This window comes from Microcebus murinus, chromosome X, assembly GCF_040939455.1.
Source record: "Microcebus murinus isolate Inina chromosome X, M.murinus_Inina_mat1.0, whole genome shotgun sequence".
In the NCBI taxonomy this organism is placed as follows: Eukaryota; Metazoa; Chordata; class Mammalia; order Primates; family Cheirogaleidae; genus Microcebus; species Microcebus murinus.
The window spans coordinates 89,507,038-89,527,217 of record NC_134136.1 but is presented as its reverse complement, the minus strand read 5'-3'; the positions used below and the strand labels follow the sequence as shown (position 1 = coordinate 89,527,217).

Genomic DNA, 20,180 nt, shown 5'->3' with positions numbered 1-20,180 from the left:
ATAAGTATATGGTAGCTCTGTGTGTGCTGACATATAAAGATGCCCATGAGAAATACTTATGTTTGTACTATCATAGAAAAGGACTTTGAATATCTATGACAAAATTATAGTAAGGATTAGGGGTGGAGACTCATTTTTAATTTATATTCTTTTGTACTATTGGGCTTTTTAAAATTAAAATGTTATTGTGTAGGTAGTTTAAAAAACACAATAAAATTTTGTGTTTGGGGAAAAAAGGCCTTTCATTGGGCATCTTGACAAAAACATCAGACTTTTCACATTTTTCAAGAAGAGACTGAAAAATCTTGTCCTGGGCCAGGCACAGTGGCTCACACCTGTAATCCTAGCACTCTGGGAGGCCAAGGTGGGAGGATTGCTCAAGGTCAGGAGTTCGAGACCAGCCTGAGCAAGAGTGAGACCCCATCTCTACTAAAAATAGAAAGAAATTAATTAACCAATTAAAAATATATATAAAAAATTAGCCGGGCATGGTGGTGCACAACTGTAGTCCCAGCTACTCGGGAGGCTGAGGCAGGAGGATTGCTTGAGCCCAGGAGTTTGAGGCTGCTGTGAGCTAGACTGATGCCATGGCACTCTAACCCAGGTAAGAGTGAGACTCTGTTTCAAAAAAAAAAAAAAAAAGATATGAAATGAAAAATCTTGTCCTGAAATCATCTTCATTTGAAGATTTGACTTTAAAAAACCTAAGAAATCCTGCGCACCATGTTGTGTTACCAGCACCACTGCAATGATCTAACCTGGGCTATCGTACTGACCTTGACTGCATGTTTTCCCCGTGTATCCTGGAAAGCATCTGCATTTGTTTGGTCCCACACATTCGCCAAACTTGCATCCAGGCTCACACGTAGCTGTGAAAGGAAAAAATGTCTTGATGATCAAAGATCAGAGTAGTTAGCTCAGTGAAATGCATGCACTTCGAATGCAGTCACCTTCCGTATGGCAGAGAACTCCATGGGGACTCGCAGAGGATGATCTGCCTCCTCTCTAGTCTGTTTTCAACTTTCAGATTCCAGAAAGTATTTTGTTTGTGAACAAGATCCCCCCCCCCTGCCCTCTGCACCCATTGCACGCAAGTTTGTTATGACTTTGGTCAGCACTGCCACACCTCCAGTGGGATTCAAAGAAATATAAGGCTTCCCACCCTGCAGTCAGCCAGTTTTCATGTAAACACAAAACATTTAATAAAAGTATAATGTTTGCACTGGAAGAGGCTCCAGAGTAAGCCTGGGGCAAGTGCCCAGCCCCCTTCCCTTCTTTCTGTCTCTTGCCTCTTTGTGTCTCCCCCATATTTTCTCTATTTTCCTTTTGGATGATCAAAACTTTTTTAATGCTGGGCATTATCAGTGAGACTCAACAGATTGGAAGTGCGAAGGCGCTACCTGTAGCCCTAAGGATGGGGACTAAAAGCATCATGATGTGATGATGATGATGATGATGGAGGCGTGAGAAACCATGACAAAAGGCAGGATTTGTTTTTTGGTTTTGTTCACTTCTGCATTCCAACACCTGACACAAAGTTGGCACTCGATAAATATTTTTCAATGAATAAAGTAGTGGGAGAAAAAATAGGGATAGGATGTTGTAGCTGACTGGGTTGGGGGCAAGAAAAAAAAATAGTCAAAGGTGATAGACAGTTTGAGTCCAGCTCACAGGGAGGAGATATGGAGGAAAAAGCAGTAGATAGGAAGAAAGGAAAATGGGAAAAACCCTAAGAGAAGAAGGGGAGAAGGAGAAAAAATAACAAATGAGAGAGAAAGGAGGCTTGCAGGGTATTGAGGTCTCTCAGCTGTTTCTGCATCTAGTAGGAGCTCAGGAAATTGCCATAGAATGAAAGTAGGACACAGCAACTGCCTGGCAATGCTGGTTACTTATCCATCTGTCTATTCCTATGGCTCATACTAGGGCCACCTCTAAGCAAGCTGGGTCCCAAAGATCCCAGTATCTTTCCCTACAACCCCAAACCCTATTTTTTTGTTAATGTCACCATTCCTTTCCCAGGTACCTGGACTCAAAATCTCAGTCATCTCTCTTTTTTCTTATTTCCAAGTCAATCAGTTACAGCATCCTATATCTGTTTCTAATTTGTTCATTGCACAAATATTTATCTAGCTAATGGAAACTGCCTTGCTCACAGATATCTGGGAAATTATGCCAAACCCTCCCTCTCCCTGCTTTCCCCACCATGGCCTATGATGGTGCCCCACTGGTGCAGGGTCTACTAACAGCCTAGTGCCTTGTTTCTTGGCAAGAAAAACTCTGCGGTGCAATCAATACTCTAGAGGTCCCTGTGGAATCAGGCTGAAGCTAGACTTCTCTTGAAAGCATGTGTCTGCCTCGCTTCTTTTTCTGCAGCTCCACTCCCTTGCAGATGCCTAAGACCACCCCTGATGGAATATTTGTACAAGAATCTCCCTTTCATGCTCTGCTTCTAGGAAACTTAATGTCAGATATGACATCAAACTGATATTCCAAAAGCATAGCTCTGATCATGCCACACTTTACACAGAGATCATCATGTAATCACTGTTGCCTCCTGAATACAGTACAGGTATCATAACCAATCTAAACTCAACACGATCTGGCCTCCACCTTCTTTTCCAGCCTCCCTTGATATAGACAACACTGTAGCCAAAATAGACCAACTGCTGTTCTCTAGACCTACCCTTTGCTTTCTGCCTCTTCCTACCTCTTGTTACTTGGGTACCCTTCCCCAACCCTCTAGTGGTGAATCTCCTCCCCGTTTTTCAAGAACCACCTTGCATGACATTTTCTTCTAGAAGCCTTCACAGATTTTTTTCCAGCCTCCTGTGAACCTGTGCTCAACTTTGAGAACTGCACAGTACTTTGGTGGGCCTCTCCTGTGAAACTGATCAGTTTTTGTCATATTAAATAATTAGGCATAGGCCGGGCGCTGTGGCTCACGCCTGTAATCCTAGCTCTTGGGAGGCCGAGGCGGGCGGATTGCTCAAGGTCAGGAGTTCAAAACCAGCCTGAGCAAGAGCGAGACCCCGTCTCTACTATAAATAGAAAGAAATTAATTGGCCAACTGATATATATATAAAAAATTAGCCGGGCATGGTGGCGCATGCCTGTAGTCCCAGCTACCCGGGAGGCTGAGGCAGAAGGATCACTCGAGCCCAGGAGTTTGAGGTTGCTGTGAGCTAGGCTGACGCCACGGCACTCACTCTAGCCTGGGCAACAAAGTGAGACTCTGTCTCAAAAAAAAAAAAAAAAAAAAAAAAAAATAATTAGGCATAAGAAAATTAGGCAGACTCAAAGAGAATAAATTCAATATATTCATCCAAAAAAAATAATCAGGCATAATTTCACTATCCTTGACTTCTACCTACTCCTTGCTTCCAAGTGCCTTTGGGACAGGGACTTGAACATTCATCATTGTTTCTCCCACAACACTAAATATAATGTTATAAGCATGTTAGATATTCAAATATTTTTGAATAATGAATAAAATAATAGGTGTAGACTTTTTAATAGGGGAACGTTTTATGGCCCTGAACAAATCATAGGGGAAAAATGCTTCCTCAGCAAGGATTTTTTACTTTTAGAGACAAAAGGGATAGAATTTAATTTCCAGTGTCTATTTTGTTGTGGATATGTACTTGGAGATGCAGCTTTAAATTCAGATGTTACAAAAATAAATCTTTTATTTATTTTAAGCCTTGAAGACCTCTGGTTGTTCCCTTGGAAACTGATTTCCAATGTGATCCAGACAGGAAAGCCCAGATAAAAGCCAAATAGAACATAGGAGAAATGGTGAATAATACACTTGCTATAAGGTCAAAGCTTCAGAAAGATGTTTTCAATTTATATAACTTTGGATCTGTGACTTGAACAGCCAACCTACAGCAAGGGGAAACTCAGTTTGTGTCTAAAATGGCCTTAGATTGAAGTGTGTATTTTATTTTATTTTATTTTATTTTATTTTAGTTTGAGACAGAGTCTCCCTTTGTTGCCCAGGCTAGAGTGAGTGCCGTGGCGTCAGCCTAGCTCACAGCAACCTCAAACTCTGGGGCTCAAGCAATCCTTCTGCCTCAGCCTCCCAAGTAGCTGGGACTACAGGCATGCACGACCATGCCTGGCTAATTTTTTTTCTATATATATTAGTTGGCCAATTAATTTCTTTTTATTTATAGTAGAGACGGGGTCTTGCTGTTGCTCAGACTGGTTTCGAACTCCTGACCTTGAGCAATCCGCCCGCCTCAGCCTCCCAGAGTGCTAGGACTACAGGCGTGAGCCACCATGCCTGGCCTGAAGTGTGTTTTAGACAAAGTAAAAAATCTCTTGTTCAGTTCTCCCCTATCCCCTCCATCTGCAGCTCTTCATTCAGGATGTGTTCGTGGACAACTCCTTATTCGATCTGGCTAAAGTAACATACATTTTAACGTTAATGATATTGAGTTGATCAGACCCTGTCCTGGGAGCAGATTTAGGCAGGGCAGAGGCTGAGAGCTAGAAAGCTCCAGCATGCATAGATGCAGGCTCGAGAGGGATGAAGGATGAATAGATGGATGGAAAGGAAGGCCCCGGCAGACGAGGACCTCACAGCCTGAAGCCTGGTTCTGCTCGTTTGGATGGGCTGAAGTGCATCCTCATTTCCACGCAGCCCACGCTCTGGCTTAGAAATCAGAAACCCAGCAATCAGGGACTAACTACATATAACTTTAACTGCCAAGAAGGACTATGTAAATGGGATAAAATAGGATATACATTTTAGACATAAAAATCATTGCTATTTAAAACCTAAATGTTTGACTGGGGCAGTAGTAGTGGGGCAATCTCTTCAGCTTACAAAACTCACATAGTGAGCAATTTTCCTTGAACCCTCTGCACTTGCCCTTTTAACATCTTACTTTAAATTCTTTCATGCCTGTGGTATCATATAGTCCACAAAAGCACTGAGAATGTGATTGCGATTGGTTGCTGTGATCCAGTTACAGAATAGCCTTTCCAGAAAGCTAAAGATTGCCCTCATTTATTCACCAGCGACATGTCGGGTCTTACAAGTTTTATGGCAGGTGCTGAAGTTCGTGCGACTGTAAGAGAGATTCCAAATCATGTGTTTCACGTGGTTTTCTCCCCTTTCCACTTCACTGACTTCAAATAAAAATGTGTTATGTTGTGTCTAGAAAAAGAATAAAGCCACTTTTAATCCCCCCATCACCTGGTACTTTAACAGACAGAAGTCTGAGGCAATGGAGTGTTATTGGCCCTGTCCAAAGCAGTGGTAATTTATGAGGTATTTTCTTTGCGTGCCAGGTAATGAGCACACTCTTTAATGCTTACACTCCTTACCCTCGGAGGCAGGTGTTACTCTCTCCATGTTGCAGAGGAGGACACGGAGTCATAGCTAGCTTACTGATCTTGCCCAAGGTCACCCACATCAGTCTGGTTCTCAATGCCCTTGATCATGACTCTATAAATCCAATAAGGAGGGGATCTACCCTTTCCATCGACACAGGTCCCAGGGGGATGTTCTTACTTTCTTTATCTAAGTGGACAATGATGATCTTCATTTTTTCTAGCATCTTCATACTCTCTCCATCTCTTCACAACAAAACTACGATGGCAGAAGGTTTTGCATAATGTGCAACATGTGGGAGCAATATCAATGTATTGTTTCCTGGATTTTGGATATTATCAATTTCTGTCCCCACCTATGGTCAATCCAGATATTTTCGAACCAGCTAGAGTGGAGGATGTTGGAACAGGAACAGACCAGCAAGAAGAAGGTAAAATTGGTATTCCTAGAAATAGCTAACATCTTAGTGATTTTATGGGACCCACGGTTGTGTTATTATCAGGCATATTATACTCGCTGGGATGCAGGGTCAGTGAGACCAGATTCCTGCCGTAAATCCCTGGTCAGTCAGCTAAGAGGAATGCAGATTTGATTCCTCTACACTGCAAGTGTTGGTCCTTAGGAAAAATCATATAAGAAACAAAACAAGGCAAAACTCTATGCTTGTCCCTGCCCTCCCCAACCCGCTTGAAATTATCAGAGGCTTCTAATTATCAGAGCTCCTAACACATGGTCTGAGAGACAATATCCAAGGCAATATGTGTGAAAGAATCAGAAAAATCCTTAAAATCTTTGTATATAATGCAGATGTTCCTTGAGATCATTGAGAAACTGACACTATGGATTTTTAAAATGTGAACAAATTTATAGGGTAAAAGGCTTACATTTTTGTGGCCAAAGCCTACTGGTTGGGTGATTAATAATTAAAAAAGTGTATTTCATTACAAATCAGGTGGAAAAACCACAATTAGAAGGAGGAATTTATTGGCCTGTTTTGCCCATCTCAGTTTCTCCAGATTAAAAACAAACAATTCAGTCAGACTAAGATAGTAACAGAAATAACTGACAAAAATAAATCATGTCTAATGTGTCAGCCACCTTTTGGCTAGGAATGGATCTCGTAGGAACCTAGACCTTGGGTATTTCCAGTTATCCATATCCCCACCCTGGGGAATCCACTTGCAATTTTGTGACAGCTTATTGTGTCATAGGTATAAACCTAAGGACCCTGACCCAAGTGCAGGGTCTGAGTTTTTACAAAAATTACCTTCGCAGACTCCATTGCTGTTCCTTCTCCAGCCGTAGCAGCAGGCCAGTTTAGTTCCATAGTAACAGACCCCAAGCTGGCGTGCCAATGCTGACAGCCCATGATCCCTTGGACTGCAGATAAAGAACCACATGTTAGTATCCAGAACACAGAAAAGGCAACAGAGACTCTTCCCTGCCAATAAAGGAACCCCAGAGGTGTCAATTGCCTGGTTAATTTCAACAAGCTTGCAGGAAGCACTAAATTCGATTTTAAAAGCCTGAATTTTGGGGCTGCCAGCCTTCCCCAATAATTAGTTTAATCATTTCCTTCTCCCCCAGGGTTAAAAGAATAGGGTTACATCATTTATAAAACAAAGGCACATGAAAGTGTCCAAAAATGTGTATTTTTTAATCTCGTAGAGAGCCACTTTTCAAATCTGCTCTGTATAGGCACAGTGGCTAGCGAGTTCTGTGTCTGCTTCAGAGCTGAGTGTGGTGATGGCACAACCTGGCCCTGTGGCTTTGTTACAGACAAGAGCTCTGTGCTTCTACCCCATTGGCCACTTGGTGAATTGACTGGAATCACCACACACTGTAGATGGTTAAGAGCTAGTAGGGCTCTAGGGGTCCTTCAGCGAAGCTCTCTCATGTTACAGAGGAAACTCCAGCCCAACAGATTGGAGCCACGTCCCCAGCAGAGCCAGGTGTTCTTCCACATGGCCCCCTGGAAACACAATTTGCTAAACTCTTTTACTGTAGAGCAGAGATCAGCCAGTGTTTTCTGTAAAGGGCCAGATGGTCAGTATTTTCGGTTTTATGGGCCATAAGGTCTCTGTCCAAACACAAAGCAGCCACAGGAAATAGTAAACAGATGAGGATGACTGTGTTCGAATAAAACTTTATTTATGGACACAAAAATTTGAATAGCATATACTTTTCATGTACTACAACATAGTATTCTCTTTTGGATTCATCATTAACCATTTAAAAATGTAAAAACTATTCTTGGCTCATGAGCTGTGTACAAATAGGGTTGTACCAAACCCAGCCGTGGCCTTCCAGCTGTAGCTTGGCAACCCCTGATCTAGACATCTGAAAGAGTGAGCCCCCTGCCCCCCACAAGTGCCCCCAAGTAGAGCAGCCACAGATGAAGCTCACTGCTTGTTTACCTCCTTACTGCCCTGGTGTTGCACAGGGTCGCTACCAGACTTTGGAAGAAAAGGCTTGCCTTGTATATTTTGTGGAGGGCTGTGATTATTTCCTCACACATATTAAATACACTGTAAAAATGTGTACTGGGCTCTTTAGCAAACAAAAGAATGTACATTTTACTTTGTGCTTTCTACTATAGGAATGAATTTAATGCAAGTTAATTACTACTTTCAAGCAATACACTTATTGAGCACTTGCTATGTTCCAAGCACTCTCTTAGGCACATAGAGTACAATGATGAAAAGGACCTGCTCTTTGCTCTCTTAAGTTCACGGTCTATTGTAAACAGATACATTACAGTAGAGGACAGCATGGTAAGTATGATTACAATGTCTGGGGAAAGAGTGTTGACTGAGAAATAATACAGCCATCTGCCATAATATAATCTGTGTGTAACTAACAATTCTACAAGGGATACCACAATCTCGACCCAATCTGCACATAACAAACAATTCCCAAAGAAGAAACTACAGACTACTGAACAAAGTCCTAGTCCAAACACAATGATGTCCTTAAGGATTTTTTTAAATTTTAGCATTTTAAAAATTGAGATATAATTCATATTGCAATATGTTAATCCACCATTTTAAAGTGTATGCTTCAGTGGTTTTTAGTAGTTTCACTATGTTATGCACCCATCACTTCTATTTAATTCCAGAACATTTCCATTATCCCCCAAATAAACTCCATGCCTAATAGCAGTTCATCTCGACTAACTCCTCCCTTTATCCCCTGACAACCACAAATCTACTTTTTGACTTTGGATTTGCCTATTCTGGACATTTCATATAAATGGAATCACACAATATGTAGCCTTTTGTGTCTGGCTTCTTTAGCATGTTTTCAAGGCTCATCCATATTGTAGTATGTAACAGTACTTCACTCCTTTTTGTTGATGAATAATATTCCATGGTATGGATGGACTACCTTTTATTCATCCATTCATCAGTTGATGGACATTTGGGTTGTTTCTACCTTTTGGCCAGTATGAATAATGTTACTATGAGCATTGATGCACACATTTGTGTGTAGACATACGTTTTCATTTCTTTGGGGCATATACCTAGGAGTGGAATTGCTGGGTCATATGGTACAATGGACTGAATTTTTGTGTCCCCTTTATTTTATGTATTGAAATTCTAATCTCAGTGTGATGGTATTTGGAAGTGGGGCATAATTAGGTCATGAGGGCGGAGCCTTCATGAATGAGATTACTGTCCTTATAAGAAGAGGCCAGAAAGCCAGTCAGGTTGAGAAGTTGGCAGTCTCCAACCCAAAAGAGAGTCCTTACCAGCATCTGACCATGCTGGCACCCTGACCTTAGACTTCCAGCCTTCAGAACTGTGAGAAATATTAATACATTTCTATTGTTCATAAGCCATTCGGTATATAATAATTTGTTATAGCAGCCTGAACTAAAACATATGATAAATTTATGTTTAACTTTTTGAAGAACTGCCAGACTGTTTTCCAAGATGGCTACATCATTTCACAATCCCGCCAGCAATGTATGAGAATTCCAATTTCTCCACATTCTCACCAACACTTGTTATTGTTCATTTTTAAAAATTGTAGCCAACCTATTGCTTGAGAAGTGAGAACTTGTGATTTAGATTTGTATTTCCTTGATGGCTATTGATGTTAAGCATCTTTCATGTGTTTACAGTCCGTTTGTATGTCTTCTTTGGACAAATGTCTATTGTCTCTGCCTATTTTTTAAATTGGTTTATTTGTTTTGATGTCCTTAAGATTTGAGCAGAAGACTGAAATTAGTCATTAAAAACAACTATCCCCATACCTTGGTGAACAAGGTAATGTAACTTTTTCTTACCCTGCAAAAAACCCTTCCATGTAGATACGCAGAGGGCCCATTTCTTAACCATACACATCTGTAAGAAACCTTGACAAAATCCTCAGATGGGCTTTTATCTCTACCTTTAACAACATGAAGCTGATGTTTGGGGAGCAAATGGAGGGAGGTACTAACTTCGCCCAGGAAAGAGGAGGAAGGTGTCACAGGGGAGGTGACATTTGAGTTGGATTTTAAAAGAAAACATGATAAAAAGGAAAGCTATATGGGGAAAAATTCTGCCTATGGGATTTTATTTAATTTTTTTTCAAAGATCCCACTTGAAGGAATTGCCTTTGGGGTTTTAATTCCATATTTCTATAAGGAATGTGGGATTCATTTAATTAGATTTCAATCTAGCAACAAAATCTTAGAGATGACCTCTCAACTTCTTTTTTTTTATTATTTTTTTTATTTTGGCATATTATGGGGGTACAGATTTTAAGGTTTCAATAAATGCCCATTTCCCCGCCTCCCTCAACTTCTTGACTGCAGGTTTGCAAGTGATATACTCCCAACCCCAATAGGAAGGGACTTACCTATTTCCTGATGCCAGAAAAACCCAGTATAATCCTCAATGGGGCATTAATATTTATTGACCACTGTACTAGGTGCTGGGAATACACAGATAAACCTGGCAGACAGGGTCCCTGACTCATGAGCTTTTAGACAAAGGGGTTAGGGTCATAAAGGACGAAACATATTAAGTCTGCTATAGACGCTTAAAGCAAAGAAACATAATGTGGTCTAAGGGGTTTGAGATTTGAGGGTGCAAACTATATGTTCTCATGAGACTTAAGATTGACAGGGGTCAACCACATGGAGTAAAAGAATATTACAGACAGAGGGTAAAGAATAAGTGCAGACTAACAGGTAAGAGACACCAGGCTTGTGCTTGAGGACCCAATAGAAGACCTAAGAATTGGAGTAAAGGGAGGGAGGAGTCATCTGGTGAGAGATGAGCCTCAAGAGGTGGGCAGAGGCTACATTGCAGAAGGTCTTGTGAGTCAAGTTAGGGCTTCAGGGTTTTAGGCAAATATGATAACCACTATACTACAGAAATAGCCATAAGGCTTTGGGATTTTATATCCCAATGGTACTAGGACAACACCAAAGGGTTTTTTTTTTTTTTTTCCTTCCAAAACCTCTTCTGAAAATCACTGAAGGGTTTTAAGTAGGGAACTTACTTGGTAAGATTTTTCGTTTGAAAAACATTATCACAGAAGCAGTCTGGAAAAAAGACTGGAGGCAGGCAGAATGGAAGAAAGGATACTAGTTGGCTTGGAAGATAGATTCTGGTTGCTTGGACTGGAGCAAAAGCAGTGGAGGTGGGGAGAAATGAATGGAATAAATGTGGAACCCAAATACTTGGTCATTCCTTCATTTATTTATTTGCTCACCAAGTATTTATTGAGCACCTACAATGTATCAGGCACTTGGTTATTTTCCAGAGTTCATCAGCAACCAAGAAGGAAATAAGATCTCTGCCTTCATGGAGCTTATATTCTAGTCAATTGCATGTGGAATGTGAGAGGGACGCACTATCAGGTAGAAGGCAGTGCCATATTTCTGGAAAAAGGAATATGGATGGAGGAACATGTTGAGCAACAGGGGAGATAATGACTTCTCTCTGGCACATGCTGATTTTAGTGCTCACTAGACAGACAGCCTAGAGGAGATATTGAGTAGAAGCTGGATATTTGGGCGAGAAGTCCAGGAAGCAAGACTAGATTTGGGAATCATCTGCAGATGAAAGTTACTGAATCTACAGGAGTGTCTGTAGTATAAAAAGAGAAGGAGGCTTAGGGCAGAGCCTCAAGGAAACCAGCATGCAAGAGGTGGGCCAAGAAGCAGAAAGGTTCAGAAAGAGACCCAGGCAGTGCTCAGAGGAACACCAGGTTAGTACACTGTCAAGAAAGCCAAATGAGGAGAGTTTTTCTAGTTAAGAGAGTAGGATCAACTCTGGATGTTGAGAGGCTCCATAACATGGTGGTTAGGACTATGGTCTCCTTCCTGGGTTTGAATTCTGGCTCTACTATACATTAACTCTCTGACCTTTAGCAAGTTACTTCACCTTTCTATGCTTCGGCTATCTCATTTCTAAAATGGAGAAAACAAAAATATCTACCTTAAGGATATCTGTGATAATGAAAGGGCTTTGAATAGTGGCAAACACAGTAAATGCTCCCTAATGGGCTGCTTTTATTAGTACCAGTAGTAGGATTAATGTTATTAGATGTTTCCCACAAAAGGGACTGCCTTAGCATCCCTGTCATGCTTGGTCATTGGTGGAAGCAGACTGTGGGAGTTGTGGCCTCACTTAAAAGTGGTGATGGATTTCCAAGAGCCGAGTAGTTAGGGCCCTTGGTCAATTATACTCCCTGCAGTTGGAAGTCTGCAAGGCACATTCTCATAGCTGCCGCAGTTTCCATGGGACTTTACTTTTTTATGTTTGTAGCAATGAATTTTCACTGGAAGGGGAGATGATTATAGAATTTCACCTTAAGGAAAGTGACCTTAGATGTCATCCAGTTCCAACCTATCATTTTACACATGAACAAACTAAGGCCAAGAAAAAACTAAGTATTTCATTGATATTAGAAGCCAGAGAGAAACACACTTCACCAAATTATTCACCCACGCATCTATCCACTTATCTACCCCAAATTTATCAGGCAACTGCACATATCAGGTACTGTACTAGACACTGAGACTATAGGAGGTATAGAGAGTAGCCCCTGCCCACAAAGAACTTATAGTCTAGGGGTGAAGATGGGTAAACAAACAGATAATTATACCCCAACATATGACCCCTACCAGAGAGAGGGGTAAGTCCTCAGGAGTTAGGGGAAGATACAGGAGTTATTAGGTTTGGATAGGTGAGTGAGGGGTTTTCTGGAGAATGTGGGGCACAATATGAATTCTGGTGACTGGTAGAACTTACCCAGGTGAAGTAGGAGGAGGCTGTATGGTGGGGAGGGTGTTCCAGGTGGAGAAAATAGCCTGTGCCAAGGATGGAGCTACTAAGAACATGGGAAGTTGGTGGCCTGCAAATATGAATGCAGACAGTGATGTGTGTTAGGAGCATGGGAATGAGAGGGCAGCAGAGGGAATGGTGGGGTGGAGAGGGGGCAAAGAGATGAGCAGGGGCCACAAAGAAGGCCTGTGCCCCTGGGAAACATTTTGTCCATCCTGTGGGCTCTAGAGAGTTATAGAAGGATTTCAAGCCGTTGGAAATATCAAGGTTTTTGCAATACACAAAACAGCCTCCATAGAAGTAGTGTGAGCTCACTAAGCTCCAACAAGATTTCGGAAACAGTTAGATGTGAAATCACACAAAAACAAATTGAAATTTGTTGAAATCTGATATTTTCTAAAAGCCTAATTAGAAACCGGCCCCGGGTTCTTGGTACAGGTGGCCAAAAGGATTTCATATGTACCGGTCAAAGTCAATTACTTTGGATTGTAAGGTATACCGCCTGGGGTTAACTAACACGAGAAAGTTACCAGAAGATGAAATTCATATACTGTTTGCACATTACCACAGCTCTCCAGAGAAATCCTCTTTTTCTTGAGCTTTATTGATTTCACATGCGTGCTTTCAGGTGAAAAGGTGAAACTGAGAAATCTGAGGTGTATTAATTTCTCCCAAGTCATCGTTTTTGATGTTGTATAAAGTGCCATTTATAAAACTCTCCAAAATGTTAATGACTAACACTTGGGCCATCAAAAATCTGTTAATAAAGTAAGATTTCTTATCCACTGTAAGGAATTCCTTTCCCAGTCACAAATGCATCTTAGTATGACAGCTCTGTTAGAAGATATCAGAAATTTGTCATCAGGTCTAGCCTTACTGTCATCTGTTTAAAAACTGTAAGCAATAGTTGTTTAAGAATCAACTCAACTCATGATTGAGAACTATAAGATAGATTGTGATATTCAGATGATTACACAAATCAGAAAACACCATTCAGCCTCCAGCTGCCCCATGGATGCTGCGACATGTTCTGTGAATATTTCCTAAAGTAGACCAAGCAGCTTGAAATGACACTGTAGGAACAACCAGCAGAGAAACATGTGAGTCCATAAATGAGCAACATGCTTTTTAATTAATGGGTGTGAGGCTCATGTATTCATCCAGGTTTGAGAGAAAGTTTCAAACTGGGATTTTACTGGTATAATCATCAAATTCTACATCTGGTCATGAAAATGGAAAAATGGTTTAAAGAGGAAAAATTATTAGTAAATTGAATTGCTAATTATTAACTTGCTGATTTCTAGATGCCAGAGGAAATAGATTTATTCCACCAAGAATGCAGTTCTGTATTCTATGCTCACCAATTTTTTCAAAAATGCACATATGCAGGTATTGAAAGTTATGGGTAAAAAGAAAATTAATTATTAAAATATACATGTTTAAGTTGAAATAATATGATCCAGGGGAAGAAAAGAATATAGTACAGGCAAGCATGATAATAGCACATTATCTTGTAACAATTTTTAAAAACTGCTAAAAAAAAAAAAAAAGGTTTGACCTTTAGTTTCTACACAGTTCTTGAATGACATCCCAAGTCAATGTTAGCAAATGATTCAGATTACTTTCCCAGGATCCTCTCCTTCTACCTCCCCTTTGCTCTAATTCCATGCACACTCACTAGCTTTCCCATCACTAATTCAATAATTCTTTTACTTTAATACCTGGTTGTGAGTACTCTGCATAAGGGACATAAACTATTAGGCTAAACCATATGAAATCGCCATTTTTATAAGTTAAAAATGACCCAATAGCTGTGATTTCATATGTTGCAATTTAACAATTGTGGAAAAGAAGGTTAAGTGCTCACTAAATCTGTTTCTACGTCTCCTGGGCACAAAACTCTACTACATTTCTCAGCTGCCAGTTATGTGACTGGTTTGGGCCAATGGAATGTATGCGGACAGGATGTGGGCAACCTCCAAGCCTGGCTCACAAAGCCTCCTACAGGATCCTTCATATGTTCCTTTCTCATCAGCCCTTGAATAAGAGAATTCATACATGGAGGGAGAAGCTGGCATCTCAAGATGGATGGAGGCTGGCTCCACATGAAGACACTCAGCACAGTCTCTCAAACATGCCTTGGACTATGAGGCAGGCAAAGAAATAAACTTTTACTGTTTGGTCACTGAGATTTTGAGATGGTTTGATGCAGTGGCCTATCCTGATCAACACAGTATATTTCAAGAGCCATTTCTTTTCCTAAAGTCTAGTATGCATTGTTTTTTTTTTTTCCTTATATGTGAATCCATTTATACAAAAAAATCTTAAAAAGCTATCAATATGAATTCCATTTAGTTTCACATTTGTGAAGCATTTATTTGTTTAAATGTATAAAATTGGGCCAGTGCATTCTGGAATATCAAAGATCAATGGTTAAGGCATAGTATTATATCAATTATTAGAACATAATAGATACCAAATATAAATGAGCTTTTATGAATTTGGCTAGATGGAACCAGGCCCATGGAACCTGATAAAAACTAGAGTGATAAAGAGAAATTTATCAACCCAGAAAGAGAATGACTAGAATTTATCAATCTAGAAAGAGAATCTTGGACTGAACTGATCCCACCAGTATCCTCTGCCACCTTGGAAGGTCTAGATGGGCTGTCCAACTTCTCTCTCTCTCTCTCTCTCTCTCTCTCTCTCTCATCTCTCAGATGTCTCATCCTAAACAATGTTTGGTACATATGAGGTCCAGGAATTCCAGTACTGAGGCAGGGAGGTGTCAATGTAGGTGATCAAGTCTCTGTGGAGAGGTGGCCCTAAACTGTGGGAGTGTGAGCTAACTGCTGAATTGCCCTAAGTTTCTTTAATGCATTATACAGCTTGCTGTCTACATTGATCAAATTAATCAGAAAATCACCATCTCCACAGCTGAAGTTAATTTAAAAACATTCCAGGGATTGTGTAAGTAGTATAGTATTTCTTCATAGGATTCCTTATTTTCTGCAAAAATATACTGTGCCAGAATTCTTAGTATGCTTGTTTATGGTCAGGTTCCAGGAAACTTCATGATATTCTCCAAGACAAATTGAGAAGTTAAACCTTTTTTGCTGATGTTTAAATACATTTAAATACTGCCATACAAACGAAAAAATGTTTTCTAAATAGGGATAACAAGGTCCAGCCATGAAGGTTTTGTTGTTATTGTTGTTGTTGATTTTTGTTTTTATTTTTATCATGGCTCCTAGGATGGCCAGTTCATTATACCTAGCCAGTTAAAATTAATTCTGGGTTCCCACCTATCTTCAAGAAACAGATTCCAAGACAATAGGCCCAGGGATACTCCAAGACATCTAATCTTCTCAGATGTGTAGGGGTTTAAGTGCCCAGTAAAATACTAGTCCAAGTTATTAAGCTGCCCCATACCAGTGTGTATTGATGTGTCCACAAATTTCCCATGCCATGATTGGTAGGGATAGTAGTAACCTTAGGCAAAACTTGTAGTTTTCAATTGCTTCCTCTATTTCTCTTATCTTCCAAGCTCAGGAGTTTTATGTGGTGATTGGTGATGGGGAGAGTCTTAGTTTGGGCTCCCCCAGAAGTAGACTGAGAGACAAGGATTTGAGTGCAAGTGGTTTATTTAGGAGGTAGAGGGAACATTGATGAAGAAGTGGGGAAGTGAGATGAGGAAAGGAAGGCAGTCAATAAAGCAAGTGTTATCAAGACAGCTACATTTATTCTCTGTCTCATTCATTCATTCACAGTAAGAGTGAAGTAAACTGATACAAGACGGAGTTAGAGAAGTAGGCAAAGGCTAGATCAAGCTGGGCCTTTTATGCCATTTTAAGGAGAATAGATTTTATCTATTTAATCCAGTAGAAAGTCACTGAAAGGTTTTCATAAGAAGGCTTACATGGTCTGATTTAAATTTTAAGAGGAAGACTTTGGGTCATGAACTGGAGGGGGCAAAAGAAAAAGCAAAGGGAAGCTATTGTGGTGGTTCAGGTGAAGATGATGATGGTACATCATCTGGGTGGTTGTAGGTGGTAGGGGAGAAGGGAGAAGGAGATGGACTTGAGACATGGTTTGTAACAGGATTTAGTGCCAGACTGAATACATGTGGGGAGCCCCACTTGTCAGGAATGATGCCCAGGTTTTTGGCTTGAGCCAGTTTGGATGCTGTTTGTTCTGTGATGGGGGAAAGGGGTGAGGTGGGGGAAGCCACTTCTGGAGAGATGAGCCAGAGTTCAGTCTCGGATGGTGTAAACTCAGGGAGACATCCCAATGGAAAAGTCAAGAATGCAGCAGACTTGAAGCTCTGACTTGAGGGGGGAGGGGGCCATGGGCAATATACGTAACCCTAACACTTGTACCCCCATAACACGCTAAAATAAAAAATATTTAAAAAATAAAAAGAATGCAGCAGAAAGAGCCTGGGGCTTGGAGATTCACATTTGGAAGTCATCTACATATAGATGGCATTGAAAGTGCTTGGCCCTAGCAAACTAATACTGTCATTACCGTGTTTCCTCAAAAATAAGACCTACCCATAAAATAATCCCTAGCAGGATTTCTAAGCATTTGTGCAATAGAGGCCCTACCCCGAAAAAAAGACCTAGTGGTGGGCGTGGCTACGCACCATATCTGCACAACCCATGCATTTTGTCATGGAGCGGTCAAGACGAGCAGCCCTCCTCATCTGCCCCATTGTGACAGTTACTATCCCAGAGGTGACCAGAAAGGTGCGGGCAGCCCCACCAACAGGGTCGGCTCCCCCTGTCAGGTCCCAGCCATCCAGTGCATGCTGCAAGCTGAGGCTTTGAGGGGAAAAATAACACATCCCCTGAAAATAAGCCCTAGGGTGACTTCTTGAGGAAAAAATATAAGACCCTGTCTTATTTTCGGGGAAACATGGTAAAATGTTAATGTGAGTTAACCTCAAAATAAAAGAAAGAAAGTGCTAGGACTGGAAAGATCACCTGGAAAAAATGTAGATAAGGAAGATAATAGAGTCAAAGACTAATCTCTATGAAAATCCCACACTTTAAATCCTATGGAAGAAGGGAGGCTGGTAAAGGAGGCTGAGAAGGAGTAACCAGTGTGGGAGAAGGCAAACTGGAATGTGTGGTGTGGTGGTTTTAAAATATGTACACAAATTCGTTGATACTCCTCTTTTCAAAAGGTAAAGCTCAACTCCCCTTCCCTTATGTATGGCTGAACATAGTGACTGGCACCCAACAAACAGAATACCGTGGGAGTGATGGGGGGTAACTTCCAAGATTAGGACACAGGAGGCATTGTAGCTTCCTCCTTGTTCTGTCTCTTGGATTAGTCACTGTAGGGGATGTCAGCTAACATGTGAGGACACTCAAGCAGCCCCATGGAGAGGTCCATGTGGAGAGGGGCTGAGGCCTCCTGCCCAGAGCCTTGTAGTGCGCCATCTTGGAAGTAGATCATCCAACTAGAATTAAGCCTTCAGATGACTGTAGCACTGGCCAACGACTTGACTGCAACCTTGTAAAAAACTTCAAGCCCTTTTACTGTGAACCTAAAACTGCTCTAAAAAAGTATTTAAAAAAAAAAAAAAAACCCAAGCCCCATCCAGCTAAGCTACTCCTGAAGTTCTGATTCATAGAAAATGTGTGAGATAATGTTGTTTTAAGCCACTAAATTTTGAAGTATTCTGTTGCACAGCAATAGATAACTAATATATATGATGCCCAGAAAACAAGCAAAGGGAATACCGAAGAGCAAGGTGATGATCTTCGTTGACACTTGTAGCTTTGGTATTTTGAGTTTTAATTTTGTACTTTCATTCATCAAATCTGAGATACCATGGATCATAAGTACTAGAAAAGGAAAAATGCTGTCATGGCTCACTACCTTAATGATAATTCTGCATAACAGTGTCATAATTCTGTGCATAAGAACACAGAGCCTGCTTTGCTCTCTATTGCTCTCAGAACAAAGCCCAAGCTCCTTGGCTCGACACACCAGGCTCCTCACAGCCTGGTTCCAGCCTGCCTTCTTTGGCTCTTGGCAGCCACTGGGCTTATGACCTAAGGTGCTGGGCATTCCACTCTGTTTCTTGGGGTAATACCTTCCTTATGCATTCTTTTTGCAGGTATGAATCTATCCATCCATGCATTTACTCATAAGCAATACTGATTAAGAATTAAGCGCTGGAATACTTGCTTTCTCCTTCCTGTTTTATATTAGGTAGACTCACATCCACCCCATAAGGACAGTTTAAATGTCATCCTATCTTTAGTTCTCCCTGATTCTGATTCTCTCATGCGGTCTCAATTTCTCTCATCTGTATTCTATGGAATGTTTTATATTTATACACACACACACACACACACACATATATATACCCTATAATATATAAACTTATAGTTCTATATGTTTATATATATACATATAAACATATACAATATATACATATTCATTCTTTGAATGCTATCTGTGTATATATTATAAATACCTATATATTATTTATATATAAATAACATTATTTGTCTTTCCACCCCTCTTCCTTGGTCATTCGTTTATTCACCAAACTTTTTATTTAACACCTACTATGAGCCAGGCAACTGGGTTAGAAACTGGACTTATATCCCACCCCCTTGGACTCCTTGAACAAACAAGAAAGAAAGACATTTTGCTGGCCCTACAAAGTTGTGCAGTGTGGGCAGTAGACAGATATGTATCTCTGGCATTCGGGAGAATGTTTGGGCATGTCAACTGTTCAGTTAATGTTGAATTGAACTGAATTAATTTTTAACTCCTTTTAAGATTTTTTTTTCATAAACAAGATCTTCAGATTTAAAACAGGTTATTGAAAACAACACACTGGGACCCAACACGTTAACTGATGACACTTGAAGTACTACTGATCTCTCTGGACGAAATAATGGAAAGTGGAAAGTGATTTAATTATCCTTGGGAGGAACCGTGGCCTTTACATCTGCTACTTGTTCAATGTGAGGGGCAGGGAAAATCACTTAATAATCTATTCTTTTGAAATTCAGTTTACTCGTCTATAAAATTGGAGATGTGATCTGTAATTTACACATGGTTGATATTGCCAGTAGTACCCCGATATTTGTTCTCCATTTCTTTCTTAGCACTAAAACCCCCATTACATAGCCACTCAGAATACAGACTACATTTCCTAGACTTCACTTCTATGAGGCAAGGCCATAGAACTAAGCTCTGGCCAATGGGATATAAGTGCCATGTGCAACTTCTAGGACATGGCTGTAAAGGGAGGAGGGATGTTCTTCATAATTATCTTCTCTTATTGGATGGAATTTGGACATGTTTGCTGGAGCTCAAGAAGCCATCTTAGGCCATGAGGGGAGGGCCTTCTGGTAGAGCTGTAAGATGGCAGCACCCAGGTCCCTGACTTGATGGAGCACCATGCTGGCCTAAGTACCCACTCCTCCATGAGAGAGAAATACACGGCTGACTTGTTTAAGCCAAGGTTATTTGGGTTTTCTATCACTTGCAGCCAATTCTGAAGGACCAAAAAGCAAGGTTAC

General features: G+C 40.7%; 1 protein-coding gene across 2 annotated transcripts in view; it reads right to left on the bottom strand.

Moving 5' to 3' along the window:
* EGFL6 (EGF like domain multiple 6) overlaps positions 1–20,180 on the bottom strand; it is a 58,993-nt gene that overhangs the window by 32,434 nt on the left and 6,379 nt on the right. For both annotated transcript variants that reach the window (XM_075999298.1, XM_012784813.2), the window contains exons 2-3: positions 6,609–6,721; positions 777–869 (exon numbers count right to left, since the gene is read on the bottom strand). In XM_075999298.1, coding sequence (XP_075855413.1) covers positions 777–869; positions 6,609–6,721 — 206 coding nt within the window. The remainder of the gene's footprint in view (positions 1–776; positions 870–6,608; positions 6,722–20,180) is intronic.